General features: G+C 40.1%; 1 protein-coding gene and 1 long non-coding RNA gene across 3 annotated transcripts; both read right to left on the bottom strand.

Annotated features, from left to right (window-relative positions):
* Positions 1 to 527: 527 nt before the first annotated feature.
* Positions 528 to 4,290, bottom strand: LOC116262534 (uncharacterized). The gene has a single exon (XM_031641986.2). The coding sequence runs from the start codon at positions 3,330 to 3,332 to the stop codon at positions 945 to 947; it is 2,388 nt and encodes a 795-aa protein (XP_031497846.1). The 5' UTR covers positions 3,333 to 4,290; the 3' UTR covers positions 528 to 944.
* Positions 4,291 to 5,750: 1,460 nt separating this feature from the next.
* On the bottom strand, positions 5,751 to 15,241 carry LOC116263243 (uncharacterized). 2 transcript variants are annotated; one of them, XR_004174617.1, is made up of 4 exons: positions 14,231 to 15,241; positions 8,968 to 9,155; positions 6,161 to 6,193; positions 5,751 to 6,067 (listed from the first exon to the last, which is right to left on the bottom strand). It is a non-coding gene; the product is annotated as an uncharacterized LOC116263243 (long non-coding RNA). The 2 variants fall into 2 exon arrangements; XR_004174616.1 differs by having other exon boundaries at positions 8,908 to 9,155.
* Positions 15,242 to 20,612: the final 5,371 nt, after the last annotated feature.

Genomic DNA, 20,612 nt, shown 5'->3' on the forward strand with positions numbered 1-20,612 from the left:
GGGGTTAGATCCGACCTGATAGTACCAACAGAAGGCCATACACAGAAAGGGAAGCTTGGAAATCTCATGTTTCACACATCTTCCATCCCATTGGCGACAAAGTTAGCCACGTCAGGCACTACTAAACCACTAATTTCTCCGGCAATTTCTGAGTTGCTGCCAATTGCAAAGTCTGCTAAATGACTCTTCTCCTGATAATAAAATGACTCACCAATCGAAGAAAAGCTCAGTAGTCTTGAAATCCTGAATTCATAGTGTGAAGGGCCAAAGCTCACGAGCAACAACAATGCGAGAACAATGATTAGTTGCCTCAGTAACATCATACTGAATGCCAGCTCCCATGTACCTGCTTCTAGCTGCCTAACAGTACTAGATAGCTAAACATAAGAGTGACAGCAAACGCCTCTGCAAGTGGGAGCAAGCTAATTAAATTGTAAGATCGAAGTGTAGTAACTCTGTTGAGAGAGAGGAGAGAAAGCGAGAGAGAGACGGAGAGAGATAAGAGGGAGGAACTGATACAAAACAAATGACTGTATCACTGTATATTATTATCCAGTTTCTCTGGTAATCAGAAGCTACATCATTCTGTTCGTTCAACATCCTATTCCATGAACAAGAGTTACAAACTCACTAGCCAAAATCAGAAGAGGGGAGGCGAATGAATTCCATTTGAATCAGTAGACAGAAAGAAAAAAGTGTGGCTGTATCCGGTTTTTCCCTTAGTTTCGCTCCCAAAAAAACAATACATTAAGCTTACACACAGAGCACCTCGAGCTCCCACGGTCAAGGGCACTTACCGCGGGGGAGCAGTTCAACCCACTGCTCTTCACCACACACGGTTATCAGACTGGAATATACCCTGAAGCTAACAAAACAAATGGCTACGGTGGAGAGAAGCTACCCGTGTATGGAAAGAATTAGACTAATCCTACAACGTAGAAACACTACACAGAGGAGTCCAACAAAACTTCGTTGAGTACATCATCCTCACCATTGGCAAAAAGCTCCGCATCCTTCTCTTCTTCGCTGGAGAAGTCCCTCCTCTCCAGCTTGGAGTGAGCTGCTATAAACATCATTTTCTGAGCCCTGTCCATCCCTGTCCGGGAGTGCCCATGAGCAGACACCCATCTCAAGAAGGACCAGTTGCATTTGAAACTGCAGGAAGTGGCGTGGAGGAAGATAAGCCTCACCGCCACCCTCCCCAATGACTTTAACTCGCTTAGGCATGTTTCCCAGACCAGCCTACTGCTCTGAGGGTTAGCAACCTTCATCTTCCCCGTCAGGGGATCCCGTTGCTTCACCTGAACAGCCTGCGCGTACAGGGGATCCAGCCCTTCAGATCTCCATTTCATGAGCTCCATAAGGGCAATGTGGGCTTCCTCCCTCGACACCAATCTGGTGATAAGCTTGTCCACGTCCTTCTCCTGCTCCGGCGTCAGGCACTTGAAGGGCGGCAGGTACTTCCCGCTGGCGTCCCTGTACAGGTAGAGAGGATCCAGAATGTAGGCGGCTGACCACGCCGGATGGTAGTTCTTCTTGAACCGCCTCTCGATCACCTTCTCCACCGGACCCTCCTGGATGTTGTACTTGGCACACCAGTCCTTGACCTTGGAACGAAGCTCTTCCCACAATGGGAGGCACCGGCCAACCAGCGGCCTGTCAGCTTCGATTTCCTGAGCCATGGCCTTGATGAGCTTGACCAATGCCAGCACGGACTCCAGCTCGTTCCAGAAATCCATGTCCCTCGTCATGTCGGCCACCTCCTGGGCGACGGGGTCCTCCTGGCACACCAACTTATACGACTCGTCTAGGACAACTAACTGCAAGACCCTCGCCGAATTCATGATATCGTCCAGCATCGAAGTTGCGAAAAGAAAGCTCCCATCGTCGCCCGCTCCCGCCGTCGTCGCGGAAAATGGACATTCGCTGTCGGGTGGCGGCACTCTGAGCAGGGCAGCATTAGGATGATGGTGATCAAGGGCCTGCAACTGATACCTATGGAAAATGTTCCTCGCCCCGGAGTTGGTGTTGAAGAAATTCGCGAGCTTCAGGCAGCTCCCGGCCACGGACCTGAAAAGAGGCAACTGCCTGCTGAAGTCCTTGATCAGGCTGCCTAGCCCCTGCAACTGGCAGCACAGGTTCACCATCCAGTGGTTCTGAGATTCCAAACTCCTTAGCGCTTTGGCCTTAAATCTGTCGGCCACGATACCGGCACACCGCTGCACCGGCCCACCCTCGCAGGCGCTAGTGACCGCATCCCACAGCACGTCCTCCGCGTACTTGGAGGGAGCAGCAGAGCTGGTGAAGACGGCCTTTCTGAAGAGACTGGTCCCATTGGGCAGATTCAGAGTGATGCTCACGAGGTTCTCCGCGGAAGGGAGCTGTTGTTGTGCGGATGCCCAATTGAGGCTCCAGCTCCTCTTGCTCCAGCCATTGGAGGCTAGCTGGAAGAACATGGCGTCCTGCAGCTTGGCCTCCGACTCGGCCCTCACCTCCTCGTAGCGCGCGTCGAGCTTACGGCCGGCGATCTCCCTGCGGCTGATGGGTGGGAGACCCACCTGCTGCAGGAAAGACTTAAACTTGGGGTGGTCAACGCAGGAGAAGGAGACGCTGCCGCACGACTCGTAGAGCCAATCGGCAAGAAGGCCGACGGCAGCTTCGACCTGGGCCTTGCTAAGAGCAGGCCCGGGTGAAGCCTTAGGGGACTTGAGCTTCTTCACGCTGTCCTCAAGCATCGCCAGAGCACCCAAATCTTCCTTGCCACCCGACAGCACCAATGGAGCAGACGAGACCCCCGCCTGCAGGGATGGTGGTGGGTATACCATGTCGGAGCAGAAGCGAGGAGAACAGTCGATCATGGCTAGCGGCATCGGTTGGTTCTGAACTTGGGGCTGGCCCTGACTCTGGTGGTGGTGGTGGAGGGACGAGGTGGCGCAGCCGATGCCGCTGGCACCGCCACCCCTCTTCCGGGAGTGTGGGGCTGCCACAGTAGTGGCGCCCGTGGCGGCGAGTGGAGAAGGGGAGATGGAGAAAGAGGAAATGGGTTTGGGAAGGGTACCCGTGAAATTGGGGCATGTTCCTCGTTTGAGATGCTCAGAGGCAGTGCGAGAGGGGTTGGAAGCGGAGAAGACGGCCTCGCAGAGGCCGCACCGGAGCTTCACGGCTTTGGGCAGGCCTGTCTCCTGGTTATGTATCAAGATGGGCTCCAGATGAGCCCAATACCAGGCTCCTTTACCTTTGATAGCCTTGCTTCGAACCGTCATCAGACCTTCGAATCTCTTGTGCACCGCTTTCACTGTCAAATCGTCTTCAGCACTAGGAGCGTTCGCCATAGACAAGACCCTCAAGCCTACTATGTTTTTCTCCTCGCTTTTGCCTTTTCCTGTTCCTCCTCTGTCGGTTAAGGGATGGAATTGAAGCAGTCTTCCGGTGGCCGGAGGTAGAAAATGGAAGAATGGTGCCTGCCCATGTAGACGAGACGGCCAGGGGTGATCGTCTCCAACCTCAAGGACCACAGCCACAAAGCAAGGAGCAGACAGAGAGAGAAAGAGAGAGGGAGAGAGAGAGAGTGTGTGTGTGTGTGTGTTAGGGGGAGAGGGGGAGAGAGAGAGAGAGATCAGTATCTCGCCTTTCTGATTCCCCCTGAAAAATTCCGCTTTTTTTTCTATTTGATGATCGGTTTTGCTACCCGTTCTCCCTCCCGCCTGTGCTCTTTCAGTAACCCTCTCAGACCGAGACCATCATCATCATGGTCATCATAACAGTGCAGCGCTGCTCATTTCCTCTCTCAATACGCGCTGCACTTTTTTTTCCTAGTTCCTTGGCTTCCTCTGTTGCTTCTCATGACCCCCAAAAGCCGTAAGACAACAGAAAAAGGTTGCCCGCTTCCCATCTGGTTTCGTACCCGTTATGCATATGCCTTTAGGTCTCTCATTTATGCATCTCCCTGTGATTGCAGTCGGGTTGTTCCGAGAGGGAGCTCCAGTCTTCAACAGGGGCTTAAAAAGGGCCTCTCTTGGAGCAAGTTTCCTTCTTTTCCTCCCTTCTCCCCCACCATCTAATATTTCCCACGTCTCCATTGCCAAACAGAGAGATACTGAGAGAAAGTCATCATGCTGCGACCAAATATCGCAGTTAGCAAACGCCTGTCTCGATAGACAGCAAACATGTACGATGATGTCCTCTGTTTGAGGGCGGCCGTTGCATGCCACCCGTCTTCGAGTTACATAAGTCTTCATAGTGATCGTCACATCTCAATAAAACTCGAGTTTTTCTCCTTGAATTTTAAGATACTGACATTTTGATTGCCAATATGGATTGCAAGGGAAAGAAGACAGCCCGAATTTTAAAGGCTGCAATTAGCATCCTTCCTAGTTGTGTCTAGAAATATCAAGGGATCAATTTCAGATGGAGGGTCCGACAGCAGGCCATTGCCGCTGCATCCGCTCGATTGTCGATAACCGGTCCTTAAATATCACGAGTATCTCAAACAGCTAATCAAACCCATAAATTTCCAAGCACCTTTTAGTGGAATGACTTGGATATTTAGATGCTCTCCCCCACTGATTCCACGGGAAGAAGAAGTCTAAGAAACTAAAGAAAAATACTATCAGGTATATAACTTAGTTCGAGGGAGGTATATCAAAGTTGCAACTCTTCTGAACTTCAAGCAGGCAGGTCGTCTGGGAAGTTAATAGGCGGAGAACCTCATATCAGTTGCATTATTCTAAACCTTCTCATTCAAATTCACTGTAATATTTTTTTTTTCCCCATCTCAATGTTAGGTAATTTTGGCAAAGAAAGATGGCAAGGAGCTTCCTGATATTTCTTCTCTGGCACTTCACAGCAAAAGGGCCTTTCACAGGTTTGAGAAGCTCAAACCAAGATTAGAGATATCCATATTGCTCACTCTAGACCATAAACAAATGACACCAACAAGCACAAGCTGTCGCGTTGGCTGGAGAAGATGGTTCAGCGTTAACCTAGAAAATGAGCACTAAAGTTATCATGGCATGAAAAGACTAATTACACAAGAAAGAGCCAGCAAATTTGTAATGTCACACAGTACCCAGGTCGACTAAATAGCTAGACTTATTGAGATAACAATGTAATAAGGGAACAGTCCAGCATTAAGTCCACAAGTAGGTGAGCTACATATATAGTTCAGCTCACAAAAAAGTTGTATGGCTATGCAATCTTGACCCCCATCTTCTTCCTTCCCCCCCTGCAATCAGAAACACTGATTCCACGGGGAGAAGAAGTCTAAAAAACTAAAGAAAAATACTATCAGATATATAACTAAATCCTTCTGCAGCAATGGCAAAGGAGGCTCCTGTGAACATGGTTATAACTTAGTTCATGGTATATCAAAGTTGCAACTCTTCTGAACTTCGAGCAGGCAGGTCGTCTGGCAAGTTAATAGGCAGAGAACCTCATATCGGTTGCATTATTCTAAACCTTTTCATTCAAATTCACTCTCATGTTTTTTTTTTTTTGATCTCAACGTTAGGTAATTTTGGCAAAGAAAGATGGCAAGGAGCTCCTTGATATTTCTTCTCTGGCACTTCACAGCAAAAGGGCCTTTCACAGGTTTCAGAAGTTCAAACCAAGATTAGAGATATCCATATTGCTCATTCTAGACCATAAACAAATGACACCAACAAGCACAAGCTGTCGAGTTGGCTGGAGAAGATGGTTCAGCGTTAACGTAGAAAATGAGCACTAAAGTTATCATGGCACGAAAAGACTAATTACACAAGAAAGAGCCAGCAAATTTGTAATGTCACACAGCACTAGGTCGACTGAATAGCTAGACTTCTTGAGAGAACAATGTAATAGGGGAACAGTTCCAGCATTAAGTCCACAAGTAGGTGAGCTACATATATAGTTCAGCTCACAAAAAGTATGCTAATGGAAAAAATACTCCTTCATTCATTGAACAAGACAAGGGGCCTATGCCGAAGCAGCATTGGCATATTTCCACAATTGCTCTTTATTGAGATTTCAAGTCCTGGGATGACTCCAGAAATATGTTTTAATTTCCTTGCGTTGCATGGCCCTTTTTCATCTGCAAAAATAGTTTGTAGTCTAAGGAATAATCAAACACAAAGGAAAGAATAGAGGCAGTAGAAACAATTTCATAAGCAGTGTCTAAACTCACATTTACTAAGCATGCTTTTTGGTACTGAGAACCCTGAAGAAGATGAATACAAAAGATATGATTTGTCAAGCATCTTTAAGAACAAAAAAATAAGAAAGCTAGAAATTTCAATTACAAAAAATCATAATGATACTAGAGAATCAGAAAAAAGACGCAGTAGGTGAGAGTTTTGTTGGACAGGAGATTGGATAACCTTGTCAAGTCCATGAATGTAATTACAGTATGCAAAAACAGAGGCAAAATTGCTTTGGCTCTTTCCAACATAGTGATGGTAACCATGGTATTCTACACCTCCATAGGTTGGAATAGATTTAATGAGACTCCAGGGGAAATCATACCAGGATAAAACATGGACAGATGTTAACAGTTGAAAAGGCAAAAAACTGCAGCAATTGTAAATTACAAGACTGAAATGCCTTTTAAAGAATATAAGGTAGAAATATTAAACAGACAAAATACTGCAAATTCTTGCCCTAAAGAATAGCTCTCAGGTTTTCTTAGTTCACTGATTTACCCCATGCCATTATGATTCAACGTAATGACAAAGGAACCAGGATAACATCCAGGCTTGGTTTAGTAGCTGCAAATGAAAGAGAAGCTGAGGATTTGAAGATGTTTTATTGAGCATTTATATGTTTTATTGAGCATTTATATGTTTTATTGAGCATTTAATGCCTTCGACCAATCACACTTAGTTTCCCAGCTCTGCTTAAAAGCATACATTTGGGAGATGGATCATTTTCAGCTACTTCAGGGAGAGGGCGCTATTACAAATCCATTCCCATCTCCCCACTCATTTCTCCAACAAAACTCTTTCTCCTAACCAGAACCTTAGCATTAAGCCACTCCAAAGCAGCATAACATTTAAATTACAGGAACTCGCATTTCATGCTCGGTGACTTGAGAGGAAGATACAAGCCCAAACCCTCACTTGAAGAGTTACAAGAGAGTCCAAATGAAACAGAGATTTTCCTTCAATAAAGCAGGCAACCAGCCCCAAACAAATTGCCAAGCAGCCCTAGTTATAGGCCAGAAGGTAATCCTTACTGAAACATCAAGCTGGTGGCTCTTCTGTGTACAAAAGAAATCAGCTATTCTCTTGCCAATTTAATCATATCTATATTTCAGAAAATGAATACTGAATATTTTGAACAAATTCATAACTACCATGTGCACTTGCACACATTGGTGCAATACTTCCACTAGCAGCTTCAATAAATTAACGATCAAATTTCAGATGATGCACAAACTCTTAAAATTGCAGTGGCATTATAATGACAAAATAGGGCATGATCTGAATGGTACCAACAACATGAGGGAATTATAAACTTGAATTTCAACATCAAATCCTTGCTCTGAGTGCAGATGTTTGAAAAACTGTTGGTTCCTTGCTAATTTGTCTGTTGATAAACTTGAGCCAAAAAGAAGCATGCATCCTTTTCAAGGTTTGTAACTTTGTATCGATCTACTGTTTCACTGTGTCCAGTAACCAGCGGAAAAAGTTGGCTTGCTTATCTCCTTTCTCTAAATGTCCTCATAATTCTTCTCATGTTTTTTCTGCAATTTATAGCTCCAAGTACTTTATCTTTAATCTTTTTTCAATAAACCAAGTTAATAAATTCTTTCACCAAATTCAATATCATTATTAATATGCATTCACAATTATCCACCTTATACTGTCTGCTCAGACTAACAAAACCTATGCAAGGCACTGTCACCACATAAATGTTGATACCCTCATCAGTCAAATAAGGCCAAAATTATGGTGCCAGCAGCCCACGTTTGCCTTTTTCAAAATTTTGATAATCGTCTTCATATCCCAAACCTTAGTTGGTTTTAGTTTTTACAGAGGACAACCCTAGAGAAGTGAACATCCAGCATTATCAGGAATTATGAAACCAAAATCTTGAAGTAAAGTAGAGAAAGTTCAAGGCACCAAATAAAAAATATATCACTCAATCAATTTGAGAAAAACATACAATGTGTGTCTATGTCCATTTAAAATGTCTCAAGAATACCCACACCACCCAAGCCTTCAAAAGATGCTGCATGCTAATGATCTAGGTGGTACCGCCCCCCTCCTCAGAATCCAGCCAAGTCTATGCAGAAAATGAGGATCCAAGATTTTTTGTTGGATCTATAAACGTGATCTGGATCAAGACTATGCTGACCATAAATTATTTAATCCTTATAATGCAGGGATGTATAAGGGTTTGAATGTTGCCCTAATTGAGATCCCAATGGTTCATAACATATTGATGCCTCAGCCTGATGGAGTGGCTCAGTGAGTCAGCTTCAGTTCTATCTAACCAGCTAGCATTTCAAACCATAGCCATAGGCGCTGAACTTGTGCTTCATCCCTGTAACCAATATTGGCTGCCCATATTTGACCTTTTCGTAAGATAGCACCATAATCATCTATCTTTTATCAATTACTACAAATGAAATCTCTCTAGTTCCCTTTGATAGACACAAATTGTTCTCATGCAAATTTGTTGTCCAAAGCAAAGGAGAATTATGCTACATTCAGCCAATGGCTGCAGAGGAGAACGGTGAACAAGATATATATACATATATATATATAAAATCGTTCCCACTAGCTGGATAGCCAACAAGCTTTATGTATTCAACTACCTTGAAACAAACAGATCATGCTTTTAAGAGTAGTTATTGTTCATGGTATTAACACGATCTGAACCTAACACATATTTTCTGCATGCATCTGAATTAGTAAGAGTAGCAAATACCTTCAAATTTAAGATGCAGATTTGCATCGATTAAAGAAAAAAAATCAGGCCGTTGCTTACATATTGAGAATCCTTATTGCTAAAGGTTCTACCAAATATTCTGACCAAGACCCTTCATGTGAAATGTGCCTGATTGTATATATCATGCTCCCGTCAAAGTCTGATACTTCTTCACATTTCTTTCTTCTTTGTTTGCACTTATGAAGCTGGTAGGAAAATTACATCTGCAGCCTCTAAAACGAACTTGGCTTGAATGAAACAGCAATAAAAAGAAAGGGCAAGTTGTAAGAACAATAAATGGCTTCTGAAAAATCAATATCACATGTCCCAAATGCTTTGCACAGTGCACACCTAAGTCACATGGAGTGGGTACAGACACAGATATTTTAACAATTGTGAATAGGGAGATATGATGAGGTATATATACACATATAACATATATAAATGTGTGTGTGTGTGTGTGTGCAAAATTCCACAAGAAGTATGCAAAATTAATATAAAACAGCTAACAAAAATGCTAACAAACAGGTGAAAAGTATGACTTGGAGAATTAACACATAAAAACAACATGCAAAAATTTGAAATTAATATGCAAAAAGTAAAAACTAACATCATTTATTACAAAATGTGTCCAAGTGAGTCGTCACACCAGCATCCATGTGTTGGCATGTCGACGCATGTCATTAGCACTTAGCAGCATTGTCACAGATATTGCAAGCTTTTTGTAAATTTCACAATATCTATGGGAAAAACAAGTGAAACGAAAATATGGGGACAATTTTGCGAGATTTTGAAAATCTCAACGAAAATGAATAACTCGCGATTTTTTATGATTTTTTAATTCTTCATTAATTTCCCATTTATTTCATTTTTTCTAAGTTTTAGGATTTTTTATTTAAAAAAATTACCAAGATTTTTCCAAAAAAAATTCCCGAGAAAAAACAAGTTCTCAAAAATATACCCAAGAAAAAACTTGCCGATATTTTCCCAAAAACGGTATTTGCGATAATGCTTAGCAGCTCACCATGATGTTATAGAAAAGGCACCTCTTTGTGCAGTTCCAGCATAAATAGCTTTTTTAACTATTAGATTCCACTTTCACAGAACTATTACCAACTGGCATGCAGTCTAAGTCACATGGGTACTTCAGTAAGGTCTACGTACCCGTGTCGCCGTACTTGTACCCAAAATGGATACTTTGACACTTGAGTACCTATAGATCCAAACTGCTTAATTTTACTTTGATTTAATTTTTTCCACCTTACTTTTTATTCTATTCTTTAGATGTGAAAATTCGATTGATGTTCATATTTGACTAGGGGCCTGCTTGGTTGTCCATATGTTTAAAGTTTTTCATAGGTTTCTTAAACACACTGCTCCAAGAGCCGTTTATATATATTTTCTATGTTATTTATTTGTTTATGTTGATGTATATTTTTTATTTTGATACATATTTTCTAAGTATTTCTTATTGTTTATATATATATATACGGCTGTACCCCCGCACTCAAGTTTTTTGAAAATGGTCAGTACCCGTACCCGCACCGGCACCGGTACCCGTACCTATGTAACATAGCATGCAGTCAGGGTTGAATTTCAAACGGCATGTTTCTCAACGAGATTCTCTATAAACCAATGGCTTAATCATAATTCATAAGTACATAATCCATCTCTATTCTCTTTTCAATTCATGATCCACATAAAAATAGGCAGCTCCGAATCTCCACCTCCTTCCCTACCTCATTTTTTATTTGAAACATTAGCATGAACCCACATTCTGACAGCGCTATTTCTTATCTGAAAGCATCATTAATGTGTCGTCTCATGTCCAGCTATAATTCTTGTGAATTTTCATCTCACCATTTTATGTTTGTCTAGGTCCTCATTATGCTTCTTCATTCTTTTTTTTCTATTTGCATAGGACAACCTTCTAATTTGGTCTTAAACAAGTTCAGCTGTAAATTATTTAAACCATCTCAAGAGATCTTTCAGTGTTTCCCCTGATTCATGACATCCCTGAGAATTGAGATCTCCTCTAACACATCCACTGTTGACCTTATCCTTCTCGTTACTGTGCAAATATTTTAATGTGTCGACTTCTATGCGAGACATTTTCTTTCTCATTTCTTCACTTCTCTATTCTCTTGGTTAAGCTTTTTAATTTATGATCCACATAAAAATAGGCAGCTCCGATTCTCCACCTCCTTCCCTAACTCGTTTTTTATTTGAATCATTAGCATGAACCCACATTCTGATAACACTGTTTCTTATCTGAAAGCATCATTTATACGTTGTCTCATGTCCAGTTATAATCCTTGTGAATTTTCATCTCACCAATTTAGTGCTTGTCTAGGTCCTCATTATGCTTCTTCATTCTTTATTTCTATTTGCACAGGACAACCTTCTAATTTGGTCTTAAACAAGCTCAGCTGCAAATTATTTAAACCATCTCAAGAGATCTTTCAGTGTTCTCCCTGATTCATGACATTCCTGTGATCTCCTCTAACACATCCACTGTTGACCTTATCCTTCTCGTTACTGTGCTTATATTTTAATGTGTCGACTTCTATGCAAGACATTTTCTTTTTCATTTCTTCACTTGCTAAACACTTGATAGTTGCTTACTGTGGATTCACAAATATAAAATTTTAATGTAATAGTCACTGGGACACATCCAACCGCCACCAACCATCAAAAATAGAGTTATTGAAATTGACTAAGATGACTCGTTGACTTGGTCTCAACCTGATGAAAGAATGGAAAACCCAAAAATCAGCAAGAACCAACCAACTCATGAAATGACCAGGCCGAGTCATCTGAGTTTCGACCAAGTCAGCTGAGTCACAGGCTGGTTTAATCAAGCCATTCATGTATACCTTGTATATGTTACACAAGTGAACCATGTAAATGGTATCATACCATGTATCATGTGAGTGCGCATGTTACACAGATGAACTATGTAAAGATATTAAAATTTGTATATACACCGGGACACACACACACACACTAAGAATGTCACTATATTATACGAAGATGCACATACATATCCTAAAGATGAAATTGTATCAAACATATAACAATGATTTATGTATATCCTTATACATACTTTGTAATTTGTATATCATGTCAATGTTAAAATGGATTAAAAAGAAATACTTGCTTTACAAAAGTGAATGCACTTTATGTGAAAAATAAAGTTTTCAATACAAATCTGAATCATCGAGTTGACCTAGCAATCACAACTCAATTCACTCCAACTCTGGAGTCACTGGGTCATAAAACCTTAATATAAAGTCGTAATCAACCAAAGAATCAGGATATATCTCATTGCAGGAACTTCAAACTTAGTTATGACATCTAAATCACTAACATTATGCTGTTCTAAAATTCTTCCATCTCTCTACTTCTGTCTAACATATGTGATTGCTTTCACTTCATCAAGTCCAAGGTAGAAGTAGATGTCAAACCTAAGTTAATAAAATAAAAGAAAATAAACAAAATTACAGAAGGATTTCAAGAGAATGCATCAAATTTTGAAGAATAGGTTGAAAACCATGTTAGTAACAAAATCTGTTTTCTTCACAAGTAAAAAAGTTCACTTTTTGAAAAGCAGTAATATTTTTGACAGAATCAGGTATACAGAAAAAAAGTCCAGTTTGATGGGTCTACTTAGTAATAGCACTTGAGACAGAACCAGGTATACTGAAAAAAATGCTTTCCAACAATTTTGAACATCCACCTCTTAGTATACTTATAAACCTTGAACTTTTTTATACATATTAAATATTCAGAAACAGTTTTTATAAAACGAAAATTCATTGGTTATATCCACCAAATCATAAAGATGTACTTTTACACAATGTTGTATGCCTCGTTTGTAGCTTCTTGGCATATGCTTTCAATTTTTATACATAAAAGGTGCTAAGTGACCATCTCATATAAGGAACTCCATATGCTTGGACAATGTGTTTACCATTCTCACCAATAGGTTGGCCAGTTGTAATCTCTGATCATCAAAAAACTTCATCACTTTTAAGACACGATTTGGTCCATGTTTTTCTTGCTTGTGCTGTGCTCTATATATAATTATATATATAACACACAATAACATCTATTGATAATTTACTAGCCTCAATTATAATTGTACAGACTAATAAAAGAAGAACATCCATGGTTCGTTTCTGCAATAAACATAATTGTGGCTTCCATTTACCAGGCATCCAAGCAAGCAACTTGATAAAAATTAATCATATAAGGGACATCGAAAAGAAAAATATATAAATAAGACAAATATGCAAACAAAAACTTAGCTACGTGATAAGAACAGTTATCATATTGACAATATATTAAGTATCTATTTAACAAGGTATTGATGGAATCATTCAATATTTTCGACTTCTTTAAATTATTCATTGCAAAGAAAATTTTCAACTGTAGTTGCAGAAATGTCTGTTCAAACCCAGGCATCTTCATCATCCTCAATTATGTCATCATTCAAAAGGACATTGCATAAATTAATATCAAATACATATTGGTATCAACAACACTCACTTGGTCTTCTTCCACAGGTAAGTCATTGCACATATGGAAAGGCCCTAAGGACTATCTTGATGACCACTATCGAATTTGAATCAATGAAATTACATAGAATGCTTGTTGTGCTTGTGATGCTAATTAAAAGATTGTTCATCCATACAAGTGAAACATATTTACAAATGTGAAGTTCCCCTCATCTTTTTTTATGCCCCATTGTGTGACATAAGAACATCAAACCAATTACACTTGAATAAAACATATGTCATCGTGAAACCATATTTGACTACCAGAACTGCAATATGTGATTTCTTTTCCATTTTCAGCTTCTCAATAGATTAAGCAAGACCAACCAATGTGTCATTTCTGATGTTCATGCCATGTGTATTTCCCATCTCATGTAGGCTTGGGTAGGTACACTTTCACTGACTATGTCTCCAAAGTCCACACAGAAGAATCTACTCTTGCATCATGTATCTTCTGAGAAGCTAGATAGGAATTGTAATAATGCACAAAATTTTAGATTGTTGATTAATATTGTATAAATCCTTTCTACAAATTAGGACTACAATGTAGCAGCTAGTTCTCAGGTTTTTGGTCATGAAATTCACATCCCGCCGTTAACATCATGAAAAGAGAAACAGGCAAATATCTAATTTCTCGATTTTCAGAAACAGAAAACATATCTAAGTTTGTTGAAAATGAACTGTGTTTTAGTAGCCGAAAATTATAAGAGATGCCACTATAAACAATGCAGAAAATGAACATATACAGGAATGAAGGTCCTCACCGGAAACAAAGATTGAGATCTCCAACCACTGCCACAAGTGTCGCAAGTTCAGTCTCTTTAGCTGCTAGGGACCGGTGCAATCTTGCCTTAACATGGTTTACCTCGGCCACATTCCTCCTATACACTTGTACACATTCCCTCTCCAGTTCCATCAACATTTGGCCTCCTATGACGGGCATCAGCAGGAATCATATCACCTAGTTTAGCACTGATTATGTCTCCTAGAACCATAATGGAGGCTTTTTCCTCGCTCCATCGCCCTCCCCTAGGACCTAACATTTTTCCACCATCATAAAGTAGCAGCATTAATTTCAACCAGTTGACAAGGAGAAACGCCGTATGATGAGTCCGACATACAGTACAAGAGCTTGTCTAAAAGAAGATATTAGCTTCGATTTTGGAGCAAGGCGGGGCCATAAGTCGCAGCGGCGGCATGGTTTTCCTCGATAAAGCTTATGGTTGAACTGATGAGAAGAAGGGTTCTACTGCCCATAAAATCTTGCCAATCAGGAGGCTTCGTCTAAACAAAAATCCCAAAAAATAAGAAGACGCAAATCTTCCCGAATGGGAAGAATATTGACATGTTGAACTAATAATACTCCTCCATTGGCGAGAGCAAATGATAGCAGCTGTTGCCAACCACGACAATCGGTGCCAACCACGACAATCGGATAACAGGCTCCGCCTAAAAGCTTCAAAATGTTGTTCTTCTGAACAATGAAAGAGCTCCATGAGAGGAGAGGTGCAGGAGATAACGATTGAGAGAGATTTTAATATAGGAAATAAGGGTCGGAGTTGACCACGGGCGACGCTGGGCCTCCACCGTTAGGAGAGCGAGAGATATGTTAAGAATATGGGTAGCGTCGGAGAGCATAACTGATTTACTCCAGAGGGAGCAGAGGCGCGCGGGGAGAAAGAAAAACGGGGGCAAAGAGAAAACGGAGAAGAAAGGGGCGCAACGACTCTTGACAGAAGTCAAGCCTCTCTGAGAAAAGGCGCGTCACAGATGAGTGCTAGGGTCGGATGCACGACGACCCTCCGCGGCGAAGATTGAATACTCGGCACACATTCTGCAATGACTAAAATGTCCCTGATGATAAAACGTACCCCTTATAAGAACAAAATGAGGAAAAATGACAAAAACCACCATGTAAAAGGACAAAAAGGCCTTCTTACATGGAGCCATGTGGGGCTTGAAAGAGTCGACCATTGAGTTCAACGGTAAACCCGAGTATCCATAGCGCTCTACTTTCACAGGCCAAAAAATTTAAGTGACAATATGGTATTATATGTGATCAATTGTTTGGTAAATCACATATTACGAATGATTTACGAATCTGCTTAAAAAATTAGAGTAAATTCATGAACACCTTTATTTCAACTGTCAAATGACTCTTAAAAGTGTCATTACTGTCAAATGACTCCTAAAAGTGTCAATGAAGAACCAACGTTGTTGTCACCATATGCTACATTTTTCTAAAAGCACGTCAGTGAAGAGCAAACTATTTGTATTGTGTTCACGTTCCAACAAAGTGTCAGTGATGACCCAATGTCGTTCAGATCATATGCGACATATCAGCAAAGAGTGAACCATCGATGACGCTTTCTTAAAAGAATTAATAAGATATTAGTAGGACCATCTCTAACAGCTATTAGGAACGGGTCAGTAAAGATGGACCATACGTGCCACAACTTAGAAATAGTTAGCAAAGTCCCTATGGTTCTTGAGACCATCTGTAATGTTTTTCGTTAAGCGTAGCAGCAAGACTGAACCATCTACACTGCTTTCTAAAAAGTGGCAGTAAAGACCTTATATTATTAGGACAATCTCCAACGTTTTTCAGAAAAGCGTCATTGAAGTTTGGAGCCTTTGGACCATCCATGATTCGTTCTAAAAGGCTTCGATGGAATTCCAATGCTGCTAGGACCATCTATGACAATTCTCAGATGCCAAGAAAGATAAAAAAAAACCATCCGTAATGTCTTGTGAAAAATGTTAGTGAGCACTATTATTATGGGAACGATATATGATGTTTTCAGTGAGATCAATGACTCAATATTGTTAAGAACATCTGTTGCGCTTTTGTGAAAGTGTTAGTAAGGACATGACACTGCGGCTGACTATCTATTATGCTTTCTGAAAATAACTGAAACTGTTACTATTGAGATAATCTATGATATCTCCTGAAAAGGCGCCAGTGAACCAGTACTGCTGGGGCCACCTTTGATGCTTTAGAAAAAACGTTAGTGAAGACCCAACTGCTGGGACCATTTGTTACATTTTTTGGAAAATTGTCATTAAAGACCCAACTACTGAAATCATCTGCGATGCTTTCTGAAAAAGCATCAATAAAAAAGGCACCCCTGGTGACAAAATCCTTTTTTAGACGCTGCTAATCGTTGTTTGTCAATGAACAAATATTTATCCTGATGAAACCAAATAATGTGAAGAAATGAAATCCAAAATACGATGAATGAAACTATTGGGATTGGCTTTTCTTAAGCTAGATCATATCCTCCCTGACCAATCAAGTTCACTGAAGTCATGCAGTTAGCTATACTACTCACATGTTGTTTGGAAAGCTTTGGAAGCTAAAACCAGAAACTTTTTTCCATAGGGCACTAAACATATAGTTAACAAATTTTCAGATGGCTTTGAGGCAGTAATCCGGGTCACAGGGGCTGCGCTATATAACTGGACCCAAGTCGACCAAGGTCCAACATGTAAATTCAAAGTTTCAGATCAGATATGCCCCACGGAGCCCCACCTATCTCTCCCTGCTTTGGGGAGAATCATGTTGCCCAATCATTAGCAAGTATTCAACAATTCGATGGCTAATTGCAGAATTTGAGAAAGGGAAACGAGATGAGTACTTTTGTAAGGTGAAAAGCTAGTTTTGCTCATCAGCTCTCTCTTGCATCCATAGCTGTGGAGGGTGAAGATCTCATCACCCGCATTCTGACCAGACTTCCTATGGCCAATTTTACGGTCGAAATGTGAAAACATTCGACATATAGCAGCAAATTGCAAACCACTCCTCAAATATGCAGGAAACAAGACATGAACATTGAAGTGCAACCCGTTTCAAAAGAATAAATCCAATTCGAATAGTGAAGCAAACATGGTTGCTCTTTAACTATTTTAGTGACAGTGGTATGATCACAGTGGGACAAGTCATTCTATTACAATTTACCACAGATATCAACAACTTGTTTGTTCTTGAGTGTTCACAATGAATATCTAGGAGGAGAAGTAAAATTTATAAGAATGGGACATGACTGAATATAAAAAATGTGGGTAATGCACCACTTCTCCTCTCATGCCAAATGTGCCATGAACAACATTCTTCATGTTTCCTACTATTTTAAAAAATTTGCTTTCTATGCATAAACTTACCAAGGATAATAACGCGTGCTTTGATTTGTAGCCTAACCACTACTATGTGAAGGACCTTCAGTCGGTTCTGCTAGAGGGAACAAAGGAGAAAAGGATATATAGTGTCAACCTTAAGAAAAAAGACGGTGACATAGGAGAAGCCAAAACTAACGTTGGTGGAAGAAATATAATTCAATTTTGGCATGATCGCTCAGGACATCATTCCGATGAAATGGGTTGGGGGTTGACCCTTCCTTTATTAAGAAAGAACGAAAGAATAAATAATGCAATCAGCTCAAAGAGCAGATAACATAATAGAAAATCATCTCTCTACCTGCTCCCTGAGCAGGGACAAAGGAGAGTTGCATACAGAAATCCTTTCTGAAATTTCATCAAGATTGAAAAAACTTGCCCGATGTTCACAACAAAAGGAAAGATCTCAGGCAACCAGAGAACCACCATTTCCCTCTGGCATTGTTAGATCAGACACGAATATCCCTGGTCAATATGAAGATCACTAACAAGAAGACATTCTACCATCATCTGTTCAATAAAGGTCCTGCCACCAGAATCTGATGATACTTTCCTGTCCAAGATAACACCATCCAGCCATAACAAACCAACGCAGATGTAACCAACATTGACTTTGGCTGACACCACTTCAACAATTAAGGTAACCATTCATCTCTTTATTCTGCCAAAACAGACTAGAAACTTTGGGATGGAACCAAATTTTCAAGGCCGTATCCATGAGAAACTTCCGTATTACTTGCCATCTTTACAAAATGTATGCACTATCGTGGGCCTGATGTAGCCATTTAAAGGCACACAATGAACAAAAACATTGAGATAAAGAGAGATAAACTTAATTAGGGCCGTGGATGTAGACTCATACAAGTAGAACCATCGATTCATCATATAAATTAATTCCTTGAGAGAACGAACATTTGAGCCTCTACACAATGCAAATGTTTGCGTGTTTGAAATAAGAAGACTGCTTCTCGTGAAGCCGATTAAAAAAGTAAAATGCCTAAAAAATATATTTAGAAAGATGAAGAAACTCACTTTTCATCAAGATTAAAAATTTCCTTCACACAATGGCGTGGTGGCTTGTAAGGGGTTCCAATTACACATGAAATAGTACTGTGTTTGACCTAGAACATCCAGTGTGCTGTGCTCTAAATGAATTGATATCATTTGAAAAACACTCGTATCATGTTGTACATAACCTACTGATTTATTTTTTCCTTTTGTGTCATATTCGTGTCAATTTATTCCAAACTTGTTAGTTATGTGAGCAAATTTAAGCATCAAAGTTTTGTTTTCTCATTTTAGTGGATTAAGGGCAATGACAAGTCTAAATAATTTTTGGTAAAAGTTGGAACTCATACTGAGAGCCGATCTCAAGAAGGCCATAACTTAAGGAACAAATTATAGGTCTTGCATGTGAAGTTCAATTGCATAACTCAATATGCACTTCGACTTTGCATCCTTATTTGGATGGGATATCTCACTTGAATCACTAGACTTAAACATTTTCTTCAATTAAAAAGTTTCAATCTTAACAATAAATTATGGGGCATCCCCAGTAGGCTCGTTTTCATAGTTTGATAAAAGTGGATATAAATTCTTAATTAGACATAATTTTTTCTGAACTAGGGGAAGAAGTCTTCCTCAAAGATAAATTTACTACTTTTGCAAATGACCCACTACTCGAACAACTATCCTAAGCATTCCTAACATATCATGAGTTTCTCAAACAACTAATCAAACCCATAAAGCACTAAGCCTCTATGGAAATGATTGGTCATTAAGATGCTTCTTCTAGAAAGTTGTTTCTGTTGGCTTCATATCATAGAAACATGTTGGCCGTGGTGCCTTACTCATGGATCCAACACCATTTGAGGATATGGGCCCTCTTCCTTCACTGGTGGGAGCAGTAACTGTGTTTTCTAAAACATTTAAAATTGTTTCTTTTTTATAGGATAACCGCAAGGTGTGTTAGTTAGTGAAAGGGTGTGGTAGTTAGTGAAAGGGTGTGATGGTTAATGAAAAAAACAATGGCCTGAGAATGTGATTCTAGAGAGGTCAATAAGCAATATAAATGATAGGAATGATACACAATTTTACAACAGTGGAAACCCTGACAAAGATTGCAGCCCTCTGTGGAGCTATGAAATTCAGTAAACCTTGCTATCACTTTCTCTTCCCCTTTTGCTTCCTTCATCTCTCTAATATTAAAGACTTCATCAAATTTGATTCTGTCACATTATATGCCTGCCTCATCTGCTCAACTGAGACAACTCTCCTTCAGTTTGGCAGTGCAATCCTTAGCTACCCTTTTTCTTCTTTCTTCCCTTGCAATTTGAAAGCCTGATTCCATGGACAGAAAAGGTCTAAGACCTCACAAAATGCTTCTTTCATATGAATATATATGTGTGCATGTGACTGTGTGTGTACTCTTCTGCAAATTGGCACATGCCGGCCGTGTGAATGTGGTTATAGACTTGTAGTTTAGTTTGAGGTATACCAAATCTGGTCTTTTGAACTTCAAGAAGGCAGGTCGTCTAGCAAGTTAGTAGACGGAGAACCTTATATTGATTTCATTAGTTTTAAGGTATTTACTCAAACCTACCGTAACATTCTTCTTTCATCTGAGAAAATTAGATCCATTTGGTAGACAAGATGGTAAGGAGTTTTTTGATATTTCTTGTCTTGCCATTACACTGTGAGAGGGCTTTTCACAGGCTTTAGAGGCTCAAACGAGATTAGAGATATCTGTGTTGCTGACTTGAATCCATAATCAAATGACAGCAACAAGGACATGTTGCACGCTGCCTGGACAAGATGGTTCAGCTTCAACATGGAAAATGAAAACCTAAAGATATTGTCATGACACCAAAATGCTAAATAGGAAAGAGCCAGCAAAAATTTATAATGCCACATTACACCAAACTCGGTTGAATAGCCAGACTTCTTTAGAGGTCGTTTGATTGCATTGGAACA

Source organism: Nymphaea colorata, chromosome 10 (genome assembly GCF_008831285.2).
Source record: "Nymphaea colorata isolate Beijing-Zhang1983 chromosome 10, ASM883128v2, whole genome shotgun sequence".
Taxonomy (NCBI): Eukaryota; Viridiplantae; Streptophyta; class Magnoliopsida; order Nymphaeales; family Nymphaeaceae; genus Nymphaea; species Nymphaea colorata.